The 23310-nt window shown below is 44.6% G+C and overlaps 2 protein-coding genes across 3 annotated transcripts in view; one reads left to right on the top strand and one right to left on the bottom strand.

Moving 5' to 3' along the window:
• Positions 1-1592: 1592 nt before the first annotated feature.
• Positions 1593-9026, bottom strand: LOC114665120 (tetraspanin-10). 2 transcript variants are annotated; one of them, XM_028819522.2, is made up of 4 exons: positions 8984-9026; positions 8176-8416; positions 3875-4563; positions 1593-2674 (listed from the first exon to the last, which is right to left on the bottom strand). In XM_028819522.2, the coding sequence occupies exons 2-4, from the start codon at positions 8281-8283 to the stop codon at positions 2347-2349; spliced, it is 1125 nt and encodes a 374-aa protein (XP_028675355.2). In that variant the 5' UTR covers positions 8284-8416; positions 8984-9026; the 3' UTR covers positions 1593-2346. The 2 variants fall into 2 exon arrangements, with proteins under 2 accessions (XP_028675355.2, XP_051774932.1); XM_051918972.1 differs by having other exon boundaries at positions 8176-8412; positions 8984-9016.
• Positions 9027-19108: 10082 nt separating this feature from the next.
• nploc4 (NPL4 homolog, ubiquitin recognition factor) overlaps positions 19109-23310 on the top strand; it is a 68516-nt gene continuing 64314 nt past the window's right edge. The window contains exon 1 of the mRNA XM_028818326.2: positions 19109-19299. Coding sequence (XP_028674159.1) covers positions 19285-19299 — 15 coding nt within the window. The 5' untranslated portion in view covers positions 19109-19284. The remainder of the gene's footprint in view (positions 19300-23310) is intronic.

Genomic DNA, 23310 nt, shown 5'->3' with positions numbered 1-23310 from the left:
TAAAAGGCGCCAGCTAGACAGAGCATCTGGTGCCAGCGTTCACATCTTTGTTTTATATAATCCCCGAGGGGAAATTATATTTTCACATGACTTTTTGGTTTAGCCATTATAGGAGCAATTTTTGTCAGATTAAGGGCCTCACTCAAGGGTCTACCAGAGTAGGGTCCCATCTGGCAGAGTAACGGGACTTGAGCTGCCAACCTTACAGATACCAGCGCCGATCCTTAACCACCACTCCACCCTGAAGGTGCTAAATAAAATCAAATGTATGGATTGATACGCAAAGTGAAATTGGTGTATAATAAAAATTATGATCAGCCATTTCTTAAAGGAATAATTCACTCACAAATTAATTTTCTTTTTCTATGTTACTTACCCCATGTAGTCTGTAATGGTGGCGGCCGAGGAAAAAAATTTAATCTCATGTTTTCATGCAGAAAGGACAAAGTTTCTAATAGTGACCAGAGTTGGACAACTGCAAACAATATCAAAAATGTTAATGGAAATTTTATTATATATATATATATATATATATATATATATATATATAAATAAATACTTTTTAAAAACCCCACTTATAAGTTAAAAACTGTACTAAAAAGTAAAAAAATAAGTCTCTCATACATCACTCGTAAAATAAAAGCGTGGGCAGTTTTGCTAAGATTTTATTGATTGATGAAAAGCGCCCATGCTTTTATTTTACGAGTGATGGGCCCTAGCGGCCCGCTTCTTCTTCTCTTCTGTTGTCGGCATCTTTTTGCATTAAAACTGATCAAGTCAGTGTTTGTCTTGCAATTCCATAGTACGTCTTCCTTAATTTTTCACTTAAGCCTTCAATCTACCTCAGGAATGATTTAAGATATGAAGATGTAGGGGAAGCGACAGCGAAGGTGGTAGGGATTAGAACGGCGCCCATACGCATGCGCCACACTGCCACCCTAAAATAAAAAGAGGAATAACCTTGGAGGTCAATCATCACCCCCCAAAAGCGGATAGTAGACGTCACGTAGTACATGTGTACCAAATTTCAGGTCAATCGGTCACATGGTTTGCGAGCTACAGGTGATTTTAAATCCTGGACAAACAAATGGACAGCCACAGAGTGTATTATATAAGGAGATTATGTACATTTAAGAACCATCAACAACAAATCAACTTAATATATTGAACAGTTATTATAAAAGTAAATTTGAATAAAATTGAACTCTGCAGCTGCACGAATAAAAAAAGTACCACTTCCAGTTAACGGAAATAGCTGAAAAGTTGATAGACATCTACGTTTTTGTACCTAATATTTGTATGCAAAATTTGGTTGACCTTAGAGAAAGCGTACTCAAGTTATCGTGTTTACATACACACACAATTCCAAAAATGGTATTTTCTGGACTCAGGGGGTCTAAAACGTTGAGATTCATTAAAATCTCGAAATTGAATTTTTGGACGATTATAATACTTTCCCTATACTTCATATACGAGAAACTAAAGTATTTTCGGCCTGCTACGTCTCACATTGGATTTTCATTTGTAGGTGGAATTTTGACAAGTTGACTTAATGAGCAGTGAAAAAAGACATTTGAGATTTTATTCACCCTCTTTAACAGAACCACAAAATTGAATAAGTGATAAAATAATTTTGATTTTTTTTATGCAGGTGTAGTAAAACATTCAAGTTTAGACTCCCACTTACAAAGACTCTCATTTTAAATTGGTGCCCATATGAAAGATGATAGGAAGTTGGCAGAACTCTGATCCTCTTGTTGCTAAAAATCAGAATATACAAAACAAACCAAACCAGCCCAAAGATGGCACCAGATAGACAAAGCCCGATAACTCCACAAAGTGCTGCTTAATCCAGCAAAACCAGAAACTCAAAGACACGAGGCAACAGATGGGGCAAAACAAGCAGTGACTTAGTGGAGGCCAATAGATGAACCCACCATAAAGAGAAAGAGACAAAAAAAAAACAAGAGTCAAAGGATGGCACATGCCCAAAACAAAGAGAAGTTGAATGTCTGAGAAGATGACTCATCCATGTTTCTAAACATGGAAACAAAAAATTTAAGAATGAGCAACAGAAGGTCCAAAATAGGCAAAAAAAACAGGCAGATGCCAACATTGGCTAACACCGACAGATCTTTCCCCACCCTGGTGTTAACGGTATGCCCCGAGTGTTAAGTATCCAAGGATCATACAGGCAGTGGCGGTCAAATACTACATAAATTTTGACACAGGTCCTACAATGTTTGCACAGAAATCCAAGGCTTTCCTTCTGGAGCAAGACATCTTCATTAGATGAGGAGGACAAAAAGTACCCAAGCTGTGAGCATTTATAGCAACCCATTATGGTCATTTGTTATCATATGGCTGCTGCCATCCAGCTTTAATGCTCTTGATATCACCCAGCAAATAAGACGCCAAGATTAGGCCTAGGGCTTGCACAGCCAGTAGCACGACACCAGCTACAGCCATATTAAATGCGTTGCCTTGTAGCCAGCGTGATAAACCCCCAAGGCAGCCTCCCATGTAAATAATGCTCTGCACCGTGAACTCATCCAGCTGCTGTATGCTCAGGCCGCACTGCGAGTTCCAAACAGTGCCATTCTCCAGAGGATTGATGCAGCAGGAGGCTGGCACCCCACAGGCCAGGATTCCAGGTGCCGTGCAGTTGAAGTACCTAGAGACCCATTAAACAAAAAAAGAGACGATTACCAAAATTAATTATAATGGACTCTGACTCTCTCTTTATAGGCAAATGCACCCATAAGCAATAAATGAGTACTCATATATATTATATATCCATCCATCCATCCATCCATCCATTGTCTCCCGCTTATCCGAGGTCGGGTCGCGGGGGCAGCAGCTTGAGCAGAGATGCCCAGACTTCCCTCTCCCCGGCCACTTCTTCTAGCTGTTCCGGGAGAATCCCAAGGCGTTCCCAGGCCAGTCGAGAGACATAGTCCCTCCAGCGTGTCCTGGGTCTTCCCCGGGGCCTCCTCCCGGTTGGACGTGCCTGGAACACCTCACCAGGGAGGCGTCCAGGAGGCATCCTGATCAGATGCCCGAGCCACCTCATCTGACTCCTCTCGATATGGAGGAGCAGCGGCTCTACTCTGAGCCCCTCCCGGATGACTGAGCTTCTCACCCTATCTTTAAGGGAGAGCCCAGACACCCTGCGGAGGAAACTCATTTCAGCCGCTTGTATTCGCAATCTCGTTCTTTCGGTCACTACCCATAGCTCATGACCATAGGTGAGGGTAGGAACATAGATCGACTGGTAAATTGAGAGCTTCGCCTTGCGGCTCAGCTCCTTTTTCACCACGACAGACTGATGCAGCGCCCGCATTACTGCGGATGCCGCACCGATCCGCCTGTCGATCTCACGCTCCATTCTTCCCTCACTCGTGAACAAGACCCCGAGATACTTGAACTCCTCCACTTGGGGCAGGATCTCGCTACCAACCCTGAGAGGGCACTCCACCCTTTTCCGGTTGAGGACCATGGTCTCGGATTTGGAGGTGCTGATTCTCATCCCAGCCGCTTCACACTCGGTTGCGAACCGATCCAGAGAGAGCTGAAGATCACGGCCTGATGAAGCAAACAGGACAACATCATCTGCAAAAAGCAGTGACCCAATCCTGAGCCCACCAAACCGGACCCCCTCAACACCCTGGCTGCGCCTAGAAATTCTGTCCATAAAAGTTATGAACAGAATCGGTGACAAAGGGCAGCCCTGGCGGAGTCCAACTCTCACTGGAAACGGGTTCGACTTACTGCCGGCAATGCGGACCAAGCTCTGGCACTGATCGTACAGGGACTGAACAGCCCTTAATTATTAGTTATTCCCCCATTCATCCAGAAATCTTCTGGTACTTACATGTTTAGCTCCCAATCACGGTACGTGTCTGCCCCACAGCACTGTAAAGCAACTTGAATTTCATCCATGATGAACCGGAGATCAGCATCATCCTGGTATAACCTCACCGATGACAGTAAGCTACTCCTTAGATATCCATTAATTTGACTATGCAGGAAATAAGCTATGATTCCAGCGAGGACCTCGATGGCAATCAATACCATCACAGCCCAGGAGAAAATCCTGAGCAGGCCCTCGTTCTCCCGCAGAGCCCCCAGACAGCCAGCAAAGGTCAGTGAGAAGATAATCAGCCCCAGCAGCAGGAGGGCCAGCATGGGGTCTGCTCCCAGATGTCCTATTCTTTCTTGGGCAAAAGAGCCTTTGTCAGCGAGCCCCCACACTCCAATAGCTAGCAGCAACAGGCCAAGCAGGGAGAGAAGTAGATTGCTAATCACGAGGATATATTTCACACAGCAGCTGCTCACACTGATGGGTTTCTGATTCCATTGTTTGGCTGGCAAGAGGCAGAGGTGCTCTGTGTTGAAGTTCCTTCTGTGCTGGAGAAGCCAGATTTGGTTCCAACTAAACTTTTCACTCGTTTCTCTTGGCCCCTCATCTTTAGTAAAGGAGTCTTGTTGAGTTTCCCAGCAGTGCACTGTAGGACACTCCTTATGAGCGATGCCATAGGTTGCTGCATGCCAATTACCATCCTGCAGCAAAAAAAAAATTATCATTAAACCGTTTGCAAAGTTAAACAACTGAAATTCTTTGACATCAACAGCCTTTTCAAAATTGATACTTGAGTTCTGAATACCAATCCAGCCGTGGTTTGTGTAGAGTTGATACATTCTGGCCATGTAGTTGGGAGTTTCGCAAAGAAGGAAGCGCTAGGTTGACAGAACACTCTACACTGGTGTGGTCTAAGCAAGTGTGGGTGGTAGTTTGTCCTACAATGGGCTGATGTTCTGCCGATGAGAAGTTTGTCTTGCACCCAATGTTGTGAAGAAATGCTCCAACTCTCTGGTAGCCCAATACTAAGATTAGGTGGATTGAGACAGAAGATCAAGAGACAGATTAACCTTTAAATTGTCAATGGGACAGGGCAGGGCCAGGCCCCCTTCTTCCCATTAATAGTGATATCTCTCTATTTTCCAGTCATAAGGAACCAAGTTTGACCTTAAAAAGAAAAGGACACTACTTTGGATTGTCGCAGAACTTTCCTTGAGAAACTGGAAAGGTTGCTGGAAGGACTGAATTATCCTTTAAACCTTGTCCACCAGCCAGCCCTCTGCATTGCTACCCAATCTCTATGGAAGCCTGGTTCAAGATCTTTTCTTAAAATGCTCTTCCTGATACCAGGCTAAGAAGAAGAAGAATGTTAAGAGATATTTGTAACGAGAACAGGACCCCCAGCCCTGAACATTCTTGTCCATTCTATTCACCTAGATTGTTTAATATAATATCAAGTCGAGATCTGAAAGCTGCTAAAGTCTTCATGTCTACCACAATACTTGGTCATTTATTCCATGTGTCAATGTTTTTTTTGCGGGAAGAAAAACTAACATTTGTGCGAAATAAGCCCTGGAGAAGTTTCCTGCCAAGTTGTTCTTGTAGAATGTACCTTAAAGTAACAACTGGGATTCACTTTACTATTTTGTCCCATGATGTTCAATCATGTCACTTCTTAACCTCCATTTGCTTAACCCTTTGCTTTGAGAGGAATCATCACTGCTAGACCTGTACAATGAGACTTGAAGACAGCAAAGTATTCAGGAGCTCAAATTCATAATTTGAGAATGTAGAATTATAGCAATGTCTAGATAGATAGATAGATAGATAGGATACTTTATTAATCCCAAGGGGAAATTCACTACAATTTACAATGAATTTACAATACACATGAATTTACAAGACTGTCTCAGAAAAATACGCTTAAGGGGTGCAATTTCAGAAAATGAGTAGGAATAGTGCTGTATTAGTAGTCTTTATTTACAGTATTACTTTTAACGTTTCTATAAAGAAAATTAAGAAAAGAATTACTGCCAAAAACGACACTTTATTTTCTATAATTATTTATTTAAACTAGGAGCTAAATGTGTATCTTTTGATGATGGTGACATTCTATGTATGTTATTTATTATACTTGACCGTAATAAATGGATGTCGTTTAAATTAATAAAATAAATTGAAAACTTAGCATAATGACAACATTCAGTGAAACGGAGAATATAATGAGTATATTTAAATAGATTTTTTTACCCACAATTCCTATTTACCGTATGCAAATAAAAATAAACGGACACCTGCTTTAGCGTACCCGGAGCAGATCTCGCAAATGGTGCAGAGCAACAGAGGACGATATTTGCGACGTTTTAACATAAGTTTTAATGTACGTCCATTTGGGAGAGGAATCTGATCATAGTTTGAGTTAAATCGGATTTTAGCAATTCACTCAAGAGCTACAGTCTTGATGCCGTTTTGATCGTTTAATTTTATTTCGCCAAGTCACCCCCTGCACTCGGGTGCCAATCCAGGTGGTTCGTCGGGTGCGGCAATGTGCTATCAGCGCCTGCTCCCAACCCAGTCAAGTTGTCCCTTCTATACTACAGTTTGAGGATCATTATTGGCATTATCATTGTTGTTCGTGTTGTTGGACTGTGTAAATCCTCGGATGTTAAAACCGAACATCGCTAGTCTGCGAAAATACAAAAACAATATAATCCGACATTCCCTTTGAGGCCGAATGTTTGTAGGTCTGTATTGTTTAAAAATATGTTGCCTCGCCCAGGGCCGTTTTCAGGCAACAGATTGTGCTGTGCACAGTGCAAAAAGTGCAGGTGTTGCTGAGGCGTACAACATAAACATTTTCTTGTGTTCCGAGCTGGACAATTTTTTCTAGTATAAAGTATCTATCTATCTAAACAAAATAAAGATAGGAATCTGTACATGGAGATGCAGTAATGCGCCATGGCCACTAGAGGGTGCTTGCCTAGACCGCCAATGCACAGAAACGGCCCTGCGTCGGGCCATTGGAATACACAAAGCTATGGCCACCGTCTCTCTGTCCACTCACACAAAGAGTTCCACTCTTAAAAATGAGGATGCCAGAGTGGTTCTTCAGGGCGATGCCATAAGGCAATCATTTGTGTACCCAAAAGACTCATCTACATGAAGGTTCCAGGAAAAAAAAAACCACTTTATTTAGATCCATAATAGGAGGAGGAGGTTAGGAGCACGCACTGATACAGTGCATTGCCGCACCCACCACATGACAAACCAACTCAGGATCCCAGGTTAGGACCCAAGTGCAGCTATGCAACGGGTAATATCTCAGCACCATACTAGTTCAGATAGAGTGGAACAGTGTGTGGTTTTTTATGGTGACTGGAGGGCTAATTCTGCCACCAACCCCCAAGTTTTTCCCTGCAGGGCTTCATAAATAATCATAATCATGAATAGATGATAAGAGATCTGTGAAATGCAAAAGGCTCCCGACTTTAAAAGACTCTCACTGCATACAAGTTCGGGTTTTCTTAATCTGTTAGTGCTCTTCTAGGTAGCCCACAATACGCAAAAAAAAATTCAGTTTTTTTCTATATACAGTATTAGAAAGTTTTTCAAAGCACAAAGAACCAACTTCATATGCAAAGAGCTCTTCCCAGATGGAAATGATGCTTTATCAAGCAATGGTTCTACAAAAAAAAATACACAGCCCAGTAAAGAACATATACTGCCATTACAGAACCATCCATCCACCCACCCATTATCCAACCCGCTATATCATAACTTCAGGGTCACGGGGGTCTGCTGGAGCCAATCCCAGCCAACACAGGGTGCAAGTCAGGAAACAAACCCCGGGCAGGGCGCCAGCCCACCGCAGACCATCCTTTCTTAAGTGTAATTTAGAGCTGTCAGCTAACTTAACACTCACTCATTGGGATGGATGAGGAAAACAAACTCAGAGATGGGGAGAACATGCAAACCCCACACAGACAGACAGACAGATAGTGTCAGAGTTCAGGTCAGGATTTTCAGGACACAGTTTGATCTTAAAGAGGAGCAGCAAAAGTTAGAATCCACCATCTTTGGGGGTTACATTCTGCAGCTGGCTTATAGGGTGTAAGTCACTTCACATGTTTGAATTCTCAATGAATGTTGGTACACACACATTATAAATAAAACAAATATCAGCCACAGTACTTTTATCCTGGCCATCTTGGAATGTATAGCATAAAATATGCTATATAAAGTACCACATACAGTAAATAAAGCAAACATGATTCATTGGATAACCAGTCAGCATGGTACTGAAGACATCTTACCTTTGGTACCAGTGGGCTTGTCTCTGTAGGCTCTTGATTCACATTTTTCTTCCAAAAGTTCTTCAGGAACGGGTAGCCCTCCATTTCAAGACTCTTCTTTCCCTGCATTTGCACAGTTTGGCTAATGCAGTAGCAGGACTACGTTGTTCACCAGGGAGCATTCAGCTTCTGCTTCAGTGAGGAATCCCACAATCATGTGAGAGTCACAACAAGAGGATTAGAAAAGCCTCATTGTAGCTGTCTGGCAGGAGAGGAGAGGGAACAAAAATTAGAAACTGTGAGGCCACCTTTTTACCACCATAAGCCCCCTTTTTTTTTTTTAACTGCTCTTTTGCACCAACCCATTACATGATGTACCCCAAGAGCACAGAGGCTCAATTAAACAAAGCAAACTGGGAAGGCATGCTATTAGACTGGGCTAAATTCATACTGTAATGGATAAGAAATCAAACCACTTTAGAAATGAAGAAATCATTTCTGAAAGTATAAACACAAAACAGAAATCCTAAATTTAAACAGCTTCTTTTTCAATTTAATTTGTTACACGCCTTAATTGCAGGTCATTTTTCCCTATTACAAAGCTTGCACTACTTCCTTTTATTTTATTGACAAAACGTGCATCAACCTTAGTACTGTACTATACTCGTCACGCAGCCCACCGGCACCTGTGACAGAATATCCGAAATGCAACCTTCCAGCTGGGATTTTTCATGACAAAGCCGTTTTTAATAATTAGACAGAGAGATGATTCGAGTATAACTAACGCGATCCGACTACGGCGAATTGTGACGCAACCCTCACTGCTCACCCAAATCGTGAAGTGCCGGCCTGTCCGGGCCTGGGTGGGGGAGGGGACCTTGAGCCCATTGCTGCTGAGATAAGCTCCGCCCCCGCAGTTTATCAATTACGATAAACGGATTTGAGAATAAAACTCGTCTGAACCAAATATTGCTCTTTATGTAGTATTAGGAGCGATACGACACTTGCCTATAAAGTTTCCTTTGCTTTCTGTTTTTGCAAAAAAAAAAAAACGGAAACCTTTGAATCACCCTGACTTTTATCCTAAATCGCCAATCGGCAATATTTAAATACCTGCCGCGCATGAACTCTGCAAAAGGGCCAGTGTGGATATTTTTAACAGCCTGCATGGAAATGTTCCCATGTATTTACTTTAAGTGTTAATTTAAGTGTACTCATGGACAGTGTTACATAAATAAATACATAAAGTACTGTGAAATACAACAATAAATAAATAATGACAACAAGCAAGATATTTGCGTATAAATAACTAAATGTGTGATGAAACCTATTTTTGTTGCATATTTCTTTATGTATATATTTAATTTTCTCCTCATTTTTTTTATTTCGTTGACACCAGACGCAGCTATGGAGGTAATGCGGTATGTCTGACAAAATGAAAAAAAAAATCTTCTTTCGGCAGCTCCCGTTAGGGGTTGCTACAGCGGATCATCTTCTTCCATATCTTTCTGTCCTCTGCACCTTGCACTGTTACATCAATCACCTGCATGTCCTCTCTCACCACATCCATAAACCTTCTCTTAGGCCTTCCTCTTTCCCTCTTCCCTAGCAGCTCTCCTTAGCAGGGCCGGATTTTCCTATAGGCTAACTAGGCTTCAGCCTAGGGCCTCAAGATCAAGAGGGGCCTACATTCAAATTGTTAGCAAAATTTTATTATCTCTCATGTAATTTACAAACTTAAAAATGGAAGGTGAAAGGGCCTCATAAGTGAAATAGCCTAGGGCCTCTTTTCATATAAATCCGGCCCTGATCCTTAGCACCCTTCTCGCAATATACCCAGCATCTCTCCTCTGCACATGTCCAAACCAACACAATCTCACCTCTCTGACTTTGTCTCTCAACCGTCCAACCTGAGCTGACCGAACATTGCTAGTCTGCAAAAATACAAAAACTGAGCTGACCCTCTAATGACCCTCTGAACCACCAAAACCACCATCAAAAACCACCTACAACTGAACACCAGCAAAACCAAGGAGCTGGTGGTGGATTTTAGGAGGACCAGGCCCCTCATGGACCCTGTGATCATCAGAGGTGACTGTGTGCAGAGGGTGCAGACCTATAAATACCTGGGAGTGCAGCTGGATGATAAATTGGACTGGACTGCCAATACTGATACTCTGTGCAAGAGAGGACAGAGCCGACTATACTTCCTTAGAAGGCTGGCATCTTTCAACATCTGCAATAAGATGCTGCAGATGTTCTATCAGACGGTTGTGGTGAGTGCCCTCTTCTACGCGGTGGTGTGCTGGGGAGGCAGCATAAAGAAGAGGGACACCTCACGCCTGGACAAACTGGTGAGGAAGGCAGGCTCTATTGTAGGCACTGAGCTGGACAGTTGGACATCCATGGCAGAGCGACGGCCGCTGTGCAGACTCCTGTCAATCATGGAGAATCCACTGCATCCACTAAACAGGATCATCTCCAGACAGAGGAGCAGCTTCAGTGACAGACTGCTGTCACCGTCCTGCTCCACTGACAGACTGAGGAGATCGTTCCTCCCCCACACTATGCGACTCTTCAATTCCACCTGGGCGGGGGGGTAAACGTTAACATTATACAAAGTTATTGTATGTTATACCTGCATTGTTATCACTCTTTATTTAATTTAATATTGTTTTTTTATCAGTATGCTGCTGGAGTATGTGAATTTCCCCTTGTTATTAATAAAGTATCTATCTATCTATCTATCTATCTATCTATCTATCTATCTATCTATCTATCTATCTATCTATCTATCTATCTAATGTCCTCATTTCTAATCCTGTTCATCCTCGTCACACCCAATGCAGATATTAGTATCTTTAACTCTACCACCTATGGCTCTGTCACCTGCTTTCTGGTCAGTGCCACTGTCTCCAGCCCATATAACATAGCTGGTCTCACTACCATCCTGTAGACCTTCCCTTTTACTCTTATTGATATCCGTCTGTCACAAATTACTCCTGACACTCTTCTCCACCCATTCCACCCTGCCTGCACTCTCTTTTTCACTTCTCTTCCACAATCCCCATTACTCTGTACTGTTGGTCCCAAGTATTTAAACTCATCCACCTTCACCAACTCTACTCCCTGTATCCTCACCATTCCACTGACGTCCCTCTCATTCACACACACGTCTTGTTCCTACTGACCTTCATTCCTCTCCTCTCTAGAGCATATCTCCACCTCTCCAGGGTTTCCTCAACCTGCTCCCTACTATCACTACAGATCACAATGTCATCAACAAACATCACAGTCCACGGGGACTCCTGTCTAATCTCATCTGTCAACCTGTCTCCATCACCATTGCAAATAATAAAGGGCTCAGAGCCGATCCCTGATGTAATCCCACCTCTAACTTGAATGTATCCGTCACTCCTACCGCATACCTCACCACTGTCACACTTCCGTCACACATATCCTGTACAACTCTTACGTACTTCTCTGCCACTCCCGAGTTCCTCTTACAGTAAGACAACTCCTATCATGGCACCCTGTCATTTGCTTTCAAAAGGGTCCACAAAGACACAATGCAACTCCTTCTGGCCTTCTCTAAACTTCTCCATCAACATCCTCAGAGCAAACATCACATCTGTGGTGCCCTTTCTTGGCATGAAACCATACTGCTGCTCACTAATCATCATCTCCCTTCTTAACTTAGCTTCCACTACTCATTCCCATAACTTCATGCTGTGGCTCATCAATTTTATCCCCCTGTAGTTACTGCAGTCCTGCACATCCCCCTTATTCTTAAATATCGGCACCAGTCCACTTCTTCTCCACTCCTCAGGCATCCTCTCACTTTCCAAGATTCCATTAAACAATCTGGTTAAAAACTCCACTGCCATCTCTCCTAAACACCTCCATGCTTCCACAGGTATGCCATCTGGACCAATGGCTTTTCCATACTTCATCCTCTTCATCAGCTGTGCGCAACCTGCGGCCGTACGGCCGCATGCGGCCGTGGGCAAGGACTTTGGCGGCCGTGGACGTGTATATTAAAGTGTACGTAATGGCGGCCGTGCAGGTGTAGGGTCTCTGGACTCCAGCGAGTAAGGGGTCTCAACGCCGCGGAATCTTTGTCGGCCGGGTCGGTATGGTGACGCCGAAAGCCGATTTGGACTCTGGGGTCTCTAGACTCCTGCAAGTGTAGAATCTCAAACACCGCAGAACCTTCCTTAGCCGGGTCGGTATGTTGACCAAAATGTTGCCCTTTATATACCCACAACTACGAGAACTGGCCAGGAACATTCTCGTTCTTTTCGGAAGCACTTATTTGTGCGAAGCAGCGTTTTCCAGAATGAAATATCTGAAAAACAAGTACCGAACCCGATTGGTAGACAGCAATCTAGAGTCTGGAATACGGCTAATGGTCTCCAGCGAGTCCCCTGACTTTGCAAGTCTGTCTGCAAACATGCAAGAGCAAGGAAGCCATTAATGGCGATGTTTTCCAAACTTCCTGAAACAATTGCTGTAAAGGTTTTTTGTCCTATATGACGTTTCGTAGACATTTTTTTACATATGTAGACCAGTAAATTGAATATTGTCAGATATATCATACTCTGTTTTAATGTGTAATCTGTAAATTTTTACATAAATCATAAAACATTATTAAGTTTACTTGGACTTACTGGCGGCCGTTATTAAAGTAAAAAGTCTGTAGTGCGGCCGTCAATAGCGGAAAGGTTGCGCATGCCTGCTCTTCATAGTTGTCCTTACTTTCTCCTTGCTAATCCATTGCACTTCCTGATTCACTATCTCCACATCATCCAGCCTCTTCTATCTCACGTTCTCTTCATTTATCAGCCTCTCAAAGTAATCTTTCCATCTGCTCAACATACTCTCCTCACTTGTGAGTACATTTCTATCTTTATCTTTTATTACCATAACCTGCTGCACATCTTTCCCAGCTCAGTCCCTCTGTCTAGCCCACCGGTCCTTTTCTCCCTTCTTAGTGTCCAACCTCTCATAGAACTCATCATACGCCTTTTCTTTAGCCTTCGCCACCTCTCTCTTCACCTTGCGCCTTATCTCCTTGTACTCGTCTACTTTCTGTATCTCTCTGACTATCCCACTTCTTCGTCATCCTCTTCCTCTGTATACTCTCCTGTATTTCCCCATTCCACCACCAGGTTTCCTTTTCCTCCTTCCTCTGTCCAGATGTCATGCCAAGCACCCTTCTTGCTGTCACCCTTACTATATCTGCTGTAATTTCCCAACTGTCTAGTAATTCTTCACTACCACCCAGTGCATGTCTCACCTTCTCCCTAAACTCAACCTTGCAGTCTTCCTTGTTCAACTTCTACCATTTGATCCTTGGCTCTGCTCTCCCTCTCTTCCTCTTCTTGATCTCCAACGTCATCCTACAGACCATCATCCTATGCTGCTTAACTACACTTTACCCTGCCACTACTTTGCAGTCTTCAATCTCCTTCAGATCAGCTCTTCTGCATAGGATGTAATCTACCTGTGTGCATCTTCCTCCATTCTTGCACGTAACCTTATGTTCCTCCATCTTCTTAAAATACGTATTCACCACAGCCATGTCCATCCTTTTGGCAAAATCCACTATCCTCTGACCTTCTTTATTTCCCTCTTTGATACCATACCTACCCATCACTTCCTCATCTCCACTGTTCCCTTCACCAACATGTCCATTGAAATCTGCTCCAATCAGCACTTTCTGTCCCTTGGGTACACTGTTCATCAGTTCATCCAACTCACTCCAAAAATCTTCTTTCTCATCCATTGCACACCCAACTTGCGGGGCATATGCACTAACAACATTCATCATCACACCTCCAATTCCCAGCTTTATAATAATTACTCTGTCTGACACTCTTTTCACCTCCAAAACACTCTTGACATACTGCTCCTTCAGAATAACCCCTACTCCATTTCTCCTCCTATCCACACCATGATAGAACAATTTGAATCCACCTGGCCTTACTCCCCTTCCATTTAGTCTCTTGCACACACAATACAGTATATCAACCTTCCTTCTCTCCATCACATCAGCTAACATTCTCCCCTTACCAGTCATACTGCCAACATTCAAAGTTCCTACCCTCAGTTCCACTCTCTTTACCTTCCTCCACTCCTCCTGCCTCCGGACACATATACCCCATCTTCTTCGGCAAACAGTAGCCCAACTTCTGCCAGCACCCTGTTGGCTAACAGTAATGGTGGCGGTCATTGTAAACCCAGGGCTTGACCGATTCAGTATGGAAATTTGTATTGTTGTCCACATATTGATTTGGCAAAATTTTACACCGTTTGCCCTTCCTGACGTAACCCTCCCTGTTTATCCAGGCTTGGGACCGGCACAAAGAAACACACTGGTTTGTGCATCCCCTGTGGCTGGGTTATATGGGACAAAATTTTAAAAAATAAATATGCCAATAAGTAAAATGACTGTGAAATATCCATCCATCCATCCATTGTCTCCCGCTTATCCGAGGTCGGGTCGCGGGGGCAGCAGCTTGAGCAGAGATGCCCAGACTTCCCTCTCCCCGGCCACTTCTTCTAGCTCTTCCGGGAGAATCCCAAGGCGTTCCCAGGCCAGTCGAGAGACATAGTCCCTCCAGCGTGTCCTGGGTCTTCCCCGGGGCCTCCTCCCGGTTGGACGTGCCCGGAACACCTCACCAGGGAGGCGTCCAGGAGGCATCCTGATCAGATGCCTGAGCCACCTCATCTGACTCCTCTCGATGTGGAGGAGCAGCGGCTCTACTCTGAGCCCCTCCCGGATGACTGAGCTTCTCACCCTATCTTTAAGGGAAAGCCCAGACACCCTGCGGAGGAAACTCATTTCAGCCGCTTGTATTCGCGATCTCGTTCTTTCGGTCACTACCCATAGCTCATGACCATAGGTGAGGGTAGGAACATAGATCGACTGGTAAATTGAGAGCTTCGCCTTGCGGCTCAGCTCCTTTTTCACCACGACAGACCGATGCAATGCCCGCATTACTGCGGATGCCGCACCGATCCGCCTGTCGATCTCACGCTCCATTCTTCCCTCACTCGTGAACAAGACCCCGAGATACTTGAACTCCTCCACTTGGGGCAGGATCTCGCTACCAACCCTGAGAGGGCACTCCACCCTTTTCCGGCTGAGGACCATGGTCTCGGATTTGGAGGTGCTGATTCTCATCCCAGCCGCTTCACACTCGGCTGCGAACCGATCCAGAGAGAGCTGAAGATCACGGCCTGATGAAGCAAACAGGACAACATCATCTGCAAAAAGCAGTGACCCAATCCTGAGCCCACCAAACTGGACCCCCTCAACACCCTGGCTGCACCTAGAAATTCTGTCCATAAAAGTTATGAACAGAATCGGTGACAAAGGGCAGCCCTGGCGGAGTCCAACTCTCACTGGAAACGGGTTCGACTTACTGCCGGCAATGCGGACCAAGCTCTGGCACCGATCGTACAGGGACTGAACAGCCCTTATCAGGGGGGCCGGTACCCCATACTCTCGGAGTACCCCCCACAGGATTCCCCGAGGGACACGGTCGAATGCCTTTTCTAAGTCCACAAAACACATGTAGACTGGTTGGGCAAACTCCCATGCACCCTCCAGGACCCTGCTAAGGGTATAGAGCTGGTCCACTGTTCCGCGACCAGGACGAAAACCACACTGTTCCTCCTGAATCCGAGGCTCGACTATCCGACGGACCCTCCTCTCCAGGACCCCTGAATAGACTTTTCCAGGGAGGCTGAGGAGTGTGATCCCTCTGTAGTTGGAACACACCCTCCGATCCCCCTTCTTAAAGAGGGGGACCACCACCCCGGTCTGCCAATCCAGAGGCACTGTCCCTGATGTCCATGCGATGTTGCAGAGGCGTGTCAGCCAAGACAGTCCTACAACATCCAGAGCCTTGAGGAACTCCGGGCGTATCTCATCCACCCCCGGGGCCCTGCCACCAAGGAGTTTTTTGACCACCTCGGTGACCTCAGTCCCAGAGATGGGGGAGCCCACCTCTGAGTCCCCAGGCTCTGCTTCCTCATTGGAAGGCATGTTAATGGGATTGAGGAGGTCTTCGAAGTATTCCCCCCACCGACCTACAACGTCCCGAGTCGAGGTCAGCAGCGCACCATCCCCACCATATACAGTGTTGACACTGCACTGCTTCCCCTTCCTGAGACGCCGGATGGTGGACCAGAATCTCCTCGAAACCGTCCGAAAGTCATTCTCCATGGCCTCCCCAAACTCCTCCCACGCCCGAGTTTTTGCCTCAGCAACCACCAAAGCCGCATTCCGCTTGGCCTGCCGGTACCTATCAGCTGCCTCCAGGGTCCCACAGGACAAAAGGGACCGGTAGGACTCCTTCTTCAGCTTGACGGCATCCTTCACCGCCGGTGTCCACCAGCGGGTTCGGGGATTGCCGCCACGACAGGCACCGACCACCTTACGGCCACAGCTCCGGTCAGCTGCCTCAACAATAGAGGCACGGAACATGGCCCATTCGGACTCAATGTCCCCCACCTCCCTCGGGATGTGGTCGAAGTTCTGCCGGAGGTGGGAGTTGAAGCTATTTCTGACAGGGGGCTCTGTCAGACGTTCCCAGCAGACCCTCACAACACGTTTGGGCCTACCACGCCTGACCGGCATCCTCCCCCACCATCGAAGCCAACTCACCACCAGGTGGTGATCAGTTAACAGCTCCGCCCCTCTCTTCACCCGAGTGTCCAAGACATGTGGCCGCAAGTCCGACGACACGACCACAAAGTCGATCATCGAACTGAGGCCTAGGGTGTCCTGGTGCCAAGTGCACATATGAACACCCCTATGCTTGAACATGGTGTTCGTTATGGACAATCCGTGACGAGCACAGAAGTCCAATAACAAAACACCGCTCGGGTTCAGATCAGGGGGGCCATTCCTCCCAATCACGCCCTTCCAGGTCTCACTGTCATTGCCCACGTGAGCATTGAAGTCTCCCAGCAGAACGAGGGAGTCCCCAGAAGGTATGCCCTCTAGCACCCCCTCCAGGGACTCCAAAAAGGGTGGGTACTCCGAACTGCTGTTCGGTGCATACGCACAAACAACAGTTAGGACCCATCCCCCCACCCGAAGGCGAAGGGAGGCTACCCTCTCGTCCACCGGGGTAAACCCCAATGTACAGGCTCCAAGTTGGGGGGCAATAAGTATACCCACACCCGCTTGGCGCCTCTCACCGGGGGCAACTCCAGAGTGGTACAGAGTCCAGCCCCTCTCAAGGAGATTGGTTCCAGAGTCCAAGCTGTGCGTCGAGGTGAGTCCGACTATATCTAGCCGGAACCTCTCAACTTCGCGCACTAGCTCAGGCTCCTTCCCCTTCAGAGAGGTGACATTCCACGTCCCAAGAGCCAGTTTCTGTAGCCGAGGATCGGACCGCCAAGGTCCCCGCCTTCGGCCACCACCCAACTCACACTGCACCCGACCTCCTTGGCCCCTCCCATAGGTGGTGAGCCCATGGGAAGGGGGACCCACGTTGCCTCTTCGGGCTGTGCCCGGCCGAGCCCCATGGGTGCAGGCCCGGCCACCAGGTGCTCGCCATCAAGCCCCACCTCCAGGCCTGGCTCCAGAGTGGGGCCCCGGTGACCCGCGTCCGGGCAAGGGAAAACGCCGTCCAAAATTGTTTTTCTTCATAGGAGGTTTGTTTAACCGCTCTTTGTCTCATCCCTCACCTAGGACCAGTTTGCCTTGGGTGGCCCTACCAGGGGCATAAAGCCCCGGACAACAGAGCTCCTAGGATCATTGGGACACGCAAACCCCTCCACCACGATAAGGTGACGGTTAAAGGAGGGGGACTGTGAAATATGACAGTAAATAATGAAAAAGAGCATAAAACTTAAGTATAAATAAATATGTCAAGGAATATGTTTTTGTTGCTTATTAATCGATTTAATATTTCTCTAACTGCAGCATAAAATACTTGAATTTAAAACTGTCACTTTCACTCGTCAAAGTTGAGTGGGCGGGCTCTAGAGACTACTGTTCTTTGATTGGTGAATCGTCCGTAGACTGGACGTTTTTGCTTTGCTCGACTTGGCAAGCCAGTGACTCACACGCATGCTCAGTGTTATGAGTGTGCACGCCGAGTCGAGTACAAGTTCAAGAAAAACTTGCTCAGAATTCCTGTGCGAAGCGGTCACTTTAATTCTATAAACTGCGAATTCATCCACTTCTTAAAGTGTCAATTGTAAATTTGCCATTTGATAGCCAAAGGTTTAAGTCCACGCTACAGTCACGCCCTCTCAACTTTGACGAGTGAAAGTGACAGTTTTCATTTCAGGGCTTATTTCATGCTGCGTGCGTGTCACTGCAATACAGAAACGAAGAAATAATGACAAAAATATATTTCGAGAGCTTCTTAAAGCTGCAAACAGTCTGATTATACAAACCTTCACTTTCTAACTATAAGTAAAATTATCCGAATCCAGATAGATAGATAGATGATTGATGAAATCTGTCAGCTAAGGTTAATAAATCTCCCATACATTCAGCCACTACACCTTTTCCAGAAAATGCTGGGTAGAGGCAGTCTGTTGCCTGGTATTTTGCTCTCAACTGGACGCATCCTTTTTGCCTGTTTCACATCATTCTTTGTCGAGTCATACCCGGTTGAGTCATGCCAGTTGAGTTTGCTGCATGTAACTGATGACAGCAACTCCATATTTAACAGGCTAAAAGCCGAATCCTGAATAATAGCTCTGATTTTTAAAAGAGCTAGTCAATCATAGATAGATAGATAGATAGATAGATAGATAGATAGATAGATAGATAGATAGATAGATAGATAGATATTGTTTTAAACTCCGTTCTCGCTTTATCACCCTGCCAGCTTATTCTACTCTGCCATTCAAAAGCATTTCGCTAGGGCGGAACGAACGACAGGCGGAACCATGTGCTCGTTGGCTTCGTTGCACTAGAAGCTCCGGGGCAAAGCGGAGCGGAGACAGCGAAACACCCGCTGGCTGAGTGACAGAACAGTAGAGAACAGAGAAACAGAAGATATGGACTTTCTGTGAGTAGCGCTTTCGTTCCCGGTGCCACAGAGCTGGCCACACGAAGTAGGACTGAGTGCCTCGGATCCGAGAACCAACAACATGGCGGATAGCATTGTAAGTTTGAGCCGGGCTTAGCAAAGCCGAGGGGCCGTCGGGACTGGGATGAGGCAGCAAATTTAGTGATTGTCCATCAGGCCTCCTCATTCCGTCCGTCAGAAGAGTTGCGAGGTCTGTCCCGTGAGTGAAATCGACAAGGAGAGGCAGGTTTGGGTTTGAGAGGCTCGGTGTGCCGCTGCTGACAGGCTGGGATTGTGCTAACATTTGTGACTCGGTCTTCATTGTCACGCTTCATTTGTGGCGATTATTAACAGGAGAAAGTGGGCAACTTTATTGGGACTGTCGAAACCCCATGCTTCTTTAACTTTTAACAAGAAAGGAATACAGTAGCCTCTAAAATATATAGCGTTTTTCAAAACGGTATATGTTGAAATTGGCATTTTTAATGAGTTGGCTATAAGAGTAATGTAGTGGAGTTATACATTATAACTTTTAATCGGGGATAAAAATGGGTGGACAGTCTGAACTTTTAAATGTATTGAGATGGTCGATGCGTTAGTAAAACAAACAATGACTTGTATTTTTTATAATGGCACCCAATAGTGAACAGCAGCTCAGAGTCCTTTCATATACACAGAGAGTCAAATCAATCCATATGTCCTGTTAACAGTTTGAACTCGAGGTAAGCGTCTTGTTGAGAGCCACTCAGATGGCAACTGGACCAACAAACTTGGCCTCTGGTTCTCAACGTCTTTGGCCTTGGGGTCCCTTTTAATACATTGTGTTCCATGGTTACACTTTTATATTAGTAATCTAATAATAATACATTTTATTTATATAGCACCTTACCTATGCTAAACACCTTCACAGAAAATCGAAATGAACCATAGGAAATATACCGCATTGGATGCAAAAAATATCTGTAAAACACTAAATTTTGAGAAATACAGGAAATGTTACGTTTTGAATTAGAATAAGATACAATAAACCAGAATAGCAATATAAAATAAACAAAACACTACAAGAAAACCCTGACATCACTTCAGGAGAGGCCTGCCGAATCAGCAGGCTAATTAAAATGATTGTTAAATTATCGGATGCAGTACTACAGTATCATTTCTTTCTTTTGATTTTTTTTTTCTGCTTTCTATTAATTCCAGTGTGTGTTCAGACCAAAGTGTGTGTGTGTGTATTCATTTACTTAATCACTTTTCTACCTGTTTATTTAAATATGTTATGTAAAAATGCAAATTTTCCTCTGGGACAAAATAAAGGTCTATCTAATCTATCTAGCCTACTATACTAAAATTAATATCTATCCATCCTGCCTACTATACTAAAATTAATATCTTGTCTATCTATCTCTTCTTGAACAGAAAGAGTAAACTGAAAAAAAGGGTCACAATGTTAGTGTAAATTGAATGCCATCCATCCATTTTCTGCCTCATATAAATATCTGTGTTACGGTTGCAGCAGTCTAATGATGTACAGACAAGTTGAATAACATCCTGAATAAATTTAGTTATTTTGAAAGAATGAATTCTCAGTAATTTAGGGAGGCCGTTCCAAACTCTTGAGTGTAATAATAGAGCTGCAGGTTCTATGAAGGTTTGGGTTGCAACAAGATTACTAGAATCACTGGCCCTTACTCGGGGGACATGGGCATGGTGATGGAAGAGGGCATGAATGCAGTCCAGTGCAAAGCCATTTAAAGCTTTGGAAGTTTGTAATTGAGTTTTATATTCGATCCTATAAGATAGAGTCAATGAAAGCTAAGCAGGATGGTGTTATGTGCACACTGTTGCTGGTCTGTGCAAGAATCCTTGCAGCAGAGTTTTGACCTAACTGTACCCATGATAACTGTAGTCAATGCGGGATGTAATAAAATTGGGAACAAGTTTTTCACCATTAGGAATGAGCAAATATGAGGTGCATTACTGAGGTGGAAGCAAGAACGTTTCCTAACAAGATTACTTGTGTGTAGAATAAGAAAAGGAGGAATCAAAAATTGCACCAAGATTCCTAGCAGAAGGAGGAGGTCTGATGATTTCATAACCAAGATGGATGGAAAGGAGCTCATTTTCTTTAGCTTCTAAGTAGCATGACTTCTCTTTTGTTGCAGTTTAATTTTGTAGATTTATGTTCCATCCAGTTTTTAACTTCAGTCAGGAAAATGTGTGCTGGGAAAACTAATGAAAACCCACTTTTAACATTGAAATAGCTGATCATCATCAGCATAAAAATGATTTCCCAGTCCAAAAACTATGAATAAAATGGTAAAGGTGAAGCATATAGAGACAGAAGAGCAGAAGAAAGAGCCTCGAGGAGCTACTTGTGTGACTGGCGCTGAGTGGGACCCGCCGTTGCCATCACTAACAGATCTTGGCCTCAGGGTCTTAAACCACTGGAAGGCAATGCCAGAGATATCCAGAATGTTCTCCATTCTAGACAGTAGAATATCAAATGTCGCACTAAGGTCAAACAGTATTCATTTTCTGATCTGTAAACTTGCCAGCATTGTCTGCACATAGCATGGATTAACAAATAACACATTTTCAGTATTTAAATGCAATATATAAATAATAGATGAAAAATGCACAGTACCCATCCAGAAATAACTCAACATGCAGGTGTTTAGTACTGAATCAAATTTAGTGTTCATTTGCCTTTTTATTGAGTAACCTGGGCCTGCCTGATTTTCACGCTTGTTGAAATCAGTGAAGATGGTGCAGAGAGGGATATGTTTATTTTCAGGCGGCTGACTCGTTTAGAATTTCGGTGCTCATATCTATTGCACAAGGAAACGTGAGCTGTCCTGAAATTGTGTGAGCTTTCTTTTATTTGCCAGTTCAACGTGCAACGAGGTGATGCCACAAGTACTTGCTGGATTGCTGTACAAACATGCTAGAATTTTTTTTTGTGAAGCCTCAAAATTATTTTTTTAATTAAAAAAAAAAAAAGAACAGTTTTCTTCTCTATGTAGCATGCTTTGTTTCCAAATGTGTTTATAGCTGAAGTCATCATGATTTCGTTTGGCAGTACCACACTGTAGATAACATACAGCAGCCATTGTTCACCACGCTTGGTGGTAAAAGTGAAGCTATAACTCAAAGTCTGGCTTGTATGTTCTTTTAACGTTCCTGTTTGGCTCTGCTTGTGAGTTTGATGTGGATCTAGGAGAGCTCAGAGTCGGTGATGCCGTTGCCTTTGTAAGTGAAGCATGAGGTGTATAACGGATTGTCATCTGCTCCTAACTGCACTTGTGTCTGTCGTTACAGTTAAAATGTCCCTTTAACTGGGTGTAAAACTGAAATCTGCAATCAGTAGCTCCCTAAAGCATTAAAGCGATGGCAGTTTTTTTTATTTTAAACCTAAGCTGTTGATCCATCCAGGGCATCCAGTGACCCACATTTGGGTCGGGAAGCACTGCACTAGATCACCCCATCCGTCTGTTTTCTAACTTGCTTACCCAAGTCACACTTACTTGAGTGGTCCCACCTCAAGCAGCACTGGGCACAAAGTTGAATCCAAGCCCAGTGCAGCACATGCTCACACCCACAATCACTTGTACTGGGCCAGTTTAGAGTCATCCATCAGCATTCATATATTTTGAAGGTGGCAGGAAAACCCACCCAAGCACATGGTGAGGATACAGACAGCAGAAAGGTATTGTCCAGGACTCAGGAACCGTAAATGAGCAGCGCTAACCACTGCACCACCATGCCAACCCTAGGCCAGACATGCTCAAATAGAAGTTGCACATTTTTCTAACACACTTATATTAAGGCAGAGCTAAACATGAATTACTTCGGTTTTGTACTATAGAAAGAAAGTGCTGATCTCACAATGTTTCTAATAAGCTGATGAGTAGTCATTTGAAGTGGCCAAGACATTTAATTTTTTATGCTGTGTCATAGATGGTCGGGATCCTTGCCTTGCTGGGACACTTCTTTGCTGGAAGGATCGGGGGAACAAGCCTAGTCAGGGTGTTGAATCCCCCAAAATGCTAGATGGGTTGCAGCGGTGCCTCTGACTCCCACAGGGCTTCATGGGCAATGGAGTTGTCTG

This window comes from Erpetoichthys calabaricus, chromosome 14, assembly GCF_900747795.2.
Source record: "Erpetoichthys calabaricus chromosome 14, fErpCal1.3, whole genome shotgun sequence".
Lineage (NCBI taxonomy): Eukaryota > Metazoa > Chordata > Cladistia > Polypteriformes > Polypteridae > Erpetoichthys > Erpetoichthys calabaricus.
Note: the sequence above shows the minus strand (reverse complement) of the source record. Positions and strands in the feature narration are given on the sequence as shown.